Genomic DNA, 6000 nt, shown 5'->3' on the forward strand with positions numbered 1-6000 from the left:
AAAAACATATTTTTGTTTTGCACCATTTTCACAAAACATGCGTATTCTGTCGGTGTCGGTCTTTTGTTTCGTTATTGTGGTTTTTCTCTTTGTATCTGTGTATCAAGCTAATTCAAAATGCAGTTGAATTAAACACAGTGAAAATACGGAACGTTTTATTTTGTTGCCCGTGTCTCTCGAACAGAAAAAAATACTCGGAAAAAAAGAAACGAGAAGAAAATGGAACGAAAAATTCTCATTAAAAATGCTTAAAAAAAACACACCCATTCATTTAATATTGATTGGCCATTTGTTTGGGATCGTGTGAAAACTGAAAAGCTTTTTCGGGCACAAATGAAATATTCATGTTTGAGCTTGATTCAATTTTCGAGCGAGAATTCATGCATGGATTTGATGACGGGTCATGGACTGGCTGATTGCTAGATATCCACAGCGTGGACAGTTTTCATCGACACAAAACAAAAAGTTTTCATTTTTATTTTCCAAACATAAATAAAACGTTGAACCAAATGAACCGCTATTGGGAGGGTGAAGGTGGTGGTCGTGTTCGGTTGTCAAGCGACACAAAGCAACCAATCCACATAATAAACATTAAAATGTATCATAAATATGAAACATTTTTTGAATCGGTTGTCGAACATTCATTTTGATTATTATTTAAATTGTACTATAAATCAATTCGCGGAAATTACGCGTATATTTTTGCGGTGGCGAGACTTTTTGTATCGCTGTGTGTATTTAAAACAAAAAACAAGCAGAGAGCGGAGAAAACCGCACACCGTTTGCTTGATGTATTTCCACCGACATTTATAGGTGCAACTCTTCATATTCACGGGCAATCAGGAAAATTATAAACTTCACTTCAATCGTGTTCCTTGTCGTCGTCGTCCGTCGTCGCGGTTGTTGTTGTTGTTTTTTTTGTCGTGTTTTGCCTTGTGGCATTCTTATGAAATTTTATTTGTGGGTTGCTTTAAAAAAAGAAAAACTTTGCAGACAAAAACATAGGAAATGATAATGAAACACGCACTTTCCGTGGAAGAAACGAGTTAAATGGGGGGCGTTTGACGGCCCATCGAAATAAACGGCTTGCTGCAGCTTTAAAGAAAAACTTGAAAACAAACCGCACCAATGAATGAGCCGAGAGGGTGCACTGCAAACATGAACTGTCAATACAAGGAATTTGAAAAATTATGCATTTTTTTTGTTCAAAGTGAAATGTCGATAAAACTCCGCACTCCGTCATTAATACTGGTTTATTGGCGATTTTTTCCCTATTGCTATGCTTTAAAGCAAAAGAATGAAGGTAAAGCGTCCATTTTTATTATATTCAATTCTCTCTCGTTGACCGAAGAGCAATTTAAACACAAAAAAATGGGAATTCGAATACAAACACAGGACAAAAAAAAGAGAAGAGAATGGAATTCGCCAACAATATTATAAAATTCTTTTCAACAATTCAGCTACTCACCAATCAATAGATCGAAACTCTCCGGGTTGACAATTTGGATATCCTCTGAATGACCAAACATGAATTGAGAAAAGGAGAAAAAAAATGCTTCGTAAGTATAAATTGTTCATGGCGGAAAAAAATGAATGATTTTTTTTCTCAGAATTATGATTGAAAAGATGACGAAAAGTGAATTGAATTCTTCGTGCACATTCCTCTTTTTTTTTATAAATAAATAAAGAGTGACTGAAATAATAATCAACAATCAGATTTTCATATAAATGCTTTATTTTGCAATTTATCATTTTAATTTGTGCAAGATGTCATGACAATGGGTTAATTGAACTGAACTTGAGACTGAGACGATTGCACGGTCTACGATCGACATGACGCGCGCGAGCGCACGCCAAAATGCCACTGAATATTCATGATTTGCTAGTAAAAATCAATTCTTGTGAATGCGAAAGAAGAAAAAACCGAATGAGTATGCGTTTGGTTGATTAAGTTTAATTACTGCAACGATTGGCCAAATTGACAGGCTGAGCAGTTTGGATCACGGATATGCATTTAACTTGACAACAGACGCGCGCGCGAGAGAGAGAGAGAGAGAGAAGTGCTGTCAGCTTAACGAATGAACAAAAGACGAGAGCGTTATTCCAGGCCGAGCAATACAACGTACATAATATTCATTCTCAAATGATTTTCACTTTCTGTTTGTGTGCCACTTGCATAAATGTTAACATAAAACACAAAGTGAAGCATCGATCTTTAGATGCAGGATAAAATAAGACAAAAAAAATTATAATTATCATGGTATTGAAGCAAATGCATAGAGAGAAAAAAACCAATCTTTGACATTACTATGCATGTACGGTTGATTTTTTTCCGAGCGAATGAACACATAAAAGTTTGGCACGAATTGCAATTTATCACAAGTCTGCGGCATGCGGCCGTTGCCGTTGCTGTTGTTGTTTCTATAGTTTTTTTTAAAAAAAAAGTGCTTCAGTTGATTTTTTGCATTTTGCACTCAAATGTTCGCTCAATGCGTAGTGATTTAATGAATAATTTAATGAATATAAAACTGTAATTGCGAGTATGTGTTTGGCATGCCATGCAGACACGATTCAGTCGTTTTGTGTTAATTTTTATTGCAACTTAAAATCTATTTAATTTACATACAAACGAACGAAAGTTTAATGGCAAAAGCATGTCAAGCGATTATCGTTTTATTTTATGCGTTGCGCTTTGTTTTTTTTTCTTCTCCTTTCTTCGTTTGGTTTGTATGTGTCTCTTTTTGAAATTGTATCTCTTTTTTGTTCGGTCCGTGCATCTCATCTGTCAATAAATTTTCATTGCGAATATTTTTTCTACAGTTTGTGTATGCGGCTTCATGACATATATGAATCATGCAAAGTGAACGCAGGTACATCTGCCGATGTATGTATGTATTTTTTTGAATAGCAAAAATACATATCGAATAATAAAGTGCGTGAGTAATTAATTCAAGAGCGTGTAATTAGAACATGCTGACTGAGATGCATTAGCAACAAAACAACACAGCGTACACAGCATCAGCAGCGTATTGAGCAATAACAAATTGTACGCGTGACTCCGATTCCGAATTCGAGTGAGTGATGTACACACATTGTGTGTTGTTTGGATAAGTGCTCACTCACTCTCTCTCTCTCTCTCTCTCTCTCTCTCGCGGGCGCTGTACAACTGATGGATTGCAAGACAAAGTGCAATGCAAATAGATTGATTTCGAGAGCGAGTTGAAACAGATGTGAACAATATATATAATCCTTTGGCATGTTCACATAATACACACACACACACACCACTTCATTGTTCGATCGAATCGATTAAAATTTGTTCGTTGTACGAAAATGGTTGAGTTGGCACAGCTCTCTCTCTCTCTCGCGCGCGCGCGCGCCTTGAGATCTTCATGTGCTGATAATATAATATTGATATCTCTCGTTAATCTGAAAAATCCATTTTAATGCTAATGTCTGTTTTGTGTCTAATAAAACCAAGCCATTCTTTCCCCCCGTATCCGTACATTTATTTCGGCAACAATTATGCCGAACGCATCATACACTGCATGCAGTGAATTAAAACCACTTCACGACGAAGAGAACACCGGAGACATCATACCATTCAGCACGGTCTATATTTTCGATTTTCTCGATAACAATGCATGGGACACACTCAATGTGGGTTCGGTACGGATTCGGTAATGTGAGGTCGGACACACGGTTTTCTGCATGACATTTAAGCGGCACAAACGAAATGACTCGTACGAAAGAATCAAGACAGAAAAAACCGAGTGAGCGAGACCAAAAGGCAGATAAAGAGTGAGAGTGAGAAATGGATGAGAAAAAGAAAGACGAGGAAAAACACACGCACAAACTAATAATTACAAAATAACCCTTTTTTCCAACGGGTGCATTTTATCCAAACACAATAATTCATTGTCACTATTAGCGTGTAGTGAGCGTGTGTGTGTGTGTGTGTGTGTGTGTGTGTGTATGTATGTGCCCTAAACGACATGGCATAATATGGCTCCGTGGCGACAGATTATGCAAAATCAACCCCAATCATATCGGATTGACCAATGTTGTATAGTTTCGACGATGTTGTCGCCACTCGCTCATTCTTTCTCTTCTTCGCTTTTTTTGTTGTTGTTGTCGATGGTTTTTGTGCGACGCTGGAAAATCTAATAAAAAAAAACCCTATCGCGATGTTACATTGAATGAAAAAGTAATTGCTAGTTTGTATAAATGAATGAAAAAACGTGGTGGAAACAAAGAAAACGCAACGCATGACAACATAAAAAATTGGATATGAAATCGGAAAGGAAAGAGCATGAACGCATGGTGGCAGCGGGAACTATAATATGCTTGTAGTTTACAATTTGCATAGGGACAATACAGTGTATACACAAAAAGAGAGGATAAAAAACATGAACTATTAAAAAGGCTTGCTTACATAATAGCAATGTTTCAATTTGGATGTTTGGTGTGAGTGAATTACTGTTTGTTGCGTATGCAACTCTCGTTTCACCAAAATGATACGGGCAAAGCCTCGCTGTCTCTCTCCATCACTACGCATATGATTCATATCAATATTATTCATAATTTTTGTTGTTGTTCATTGGTTGAAATATGTATGGAGGTATATTATACGTAAATCCTTTCGATAGCCGGTAGCGTTATGCACTCGTGAGCGCATGCATTCTTAATGGGCTCAACCAATATGATCCACATGATTCACATTCACATTCACACACACAACACATGTAAGCCAATGGGCCCAATGATTGGGAGCCGCCAGATATTGAACAAATGTGTGGATTTAACAACGAATTAGTGCGATTCCAGTGCAGATCGCATCAGCAGCAGCAACAACAGCAATCGTAAGTGTTTGTTCAGAAGTGGATGTAGACGGTAAGAAATCGGCTTTCGTCGGGAGTGTTTGCGCTTAATCGCAGAGAGAAGACGATGGACGGTAGACAATTAGCACACTGGATGAATGGACGAGCGGGGTGACGATGGTGGTGGCTGTCAGAAAATATGTTTTTTAGGTCTACGCTTACGATAAAATATGCACGTTTCTCGTCGATTATCTAAGCCAAATCTAATGCCTTACACACAACCGCTTCGAAATACAACCGTCGTCATTTGTTTACTCATTAAACTTTCGATTATACTGAAAGTAGAAGCGAGAATGAGCCATGTCGGGGCACTGAAAACGTTTTCTTAGCACGTTTTTCTTTTTGGCCAGCATGAAATTTATGTTCTCGCACTTGTGGCCAAGAGTGAGCGAACGAACGAACGAACGAACGAACAAGAGAGTTAAACACATTGGATATCATTCGGTTGCATTTTGGTCGATGTTTATGACACACTTGCTCAAATGTTACGACAGACTCGAGAATGGTCTTTCTCTCCTGCTCGGGCGCAGAGAATTGCTCTGAATTTGTGGCAAGAACACCCATTTTACGATGTGTCGCGATTACAATCTCTTGTGTTGTGTGTTCGGTTGTGCTTGTTTTATTGCTTGTTCGAAATTGTTCATTTATTTTCTCGAATCGCCTTCATTGTTCGGTTTCATTGTTTCAAACCATCGTTCATTTCAGCGTTTCGCTTTTTCCATGTTATTTTGTGTATTTGTGTGCACACGAGTGCGTAATTTTGCTGTGCTCTCACTCGTCCGCCACCGCCACCAACGTCTCGAACCAGCGCTGTTTCTCTTGCTCTTGTGTATTTGTGCCGTACGCGCTTCTGTTGTGTGCCACCACGATATACATCATCCACAAAGTGGATTGCATAAAAACAATCGAAGGTAAATAGATATAAAGCTATTTTCACTGCCATTTAGCATGGAATCATTTCAATTTGATTTTCGAAGGCAGACAAATTGACAGCTAAACGTGGGGAGTTTACCCATATTTCCAATGTTGTACCGCACACGTATTGAACATGTACGCTTGGACTTGGTTTTTGGCTCTCTCTCTCTCTCTCTCTCTCTCTCTCTCTCTCTCTCTCTCTCTC

General features: G+C 38.1%; 1 protein-coding gene across 3 annotated transcripts in view; it reads right to left on the reverse strand.

Annotated features, from left to right (window-relative positions):
* Positions 1-6000, reverse strand: part of LOC129577758 (netrin receptor unc-5) — a 181791-nt gene that overhangs the window by 48102 nt on the left and 127689 nt on the right. For 2 of the 3 annotated variants that reach the window (XM_055465270.1, XM_055465268.1), the window contains one exon: positions 1469-1513. The exons of the other annotated variant lie outside the window; for it this stretch is intronic. In XM_055465270.1, coding sequence (XP_055321245.1) covers positions 1469-1513 — 45 coding nt within the window. The remainder of the gene's footprint in view (positions 1-1468; positions 1514-6000) is intronic. 3 annotated transcript variants of the gene reach the window in all.

This window comes from Sitodiplosis mosellana, unplaced genomic scaffold (genome assembly GCF_009176505.1).
Source record: "Sitodiplosis mosellana isolate CC-2019 unplaced genomic scaffold, AAFC_SMos_1.0 Smas_scaffold_6226, whole genome shotgun sequence".
NCBI lineage: Eukaryota > Metazoa > Arthropoda > Insecta > Diptera > Cecidomyiidae > Sitodiplosis > Sitodiplosis mosellana.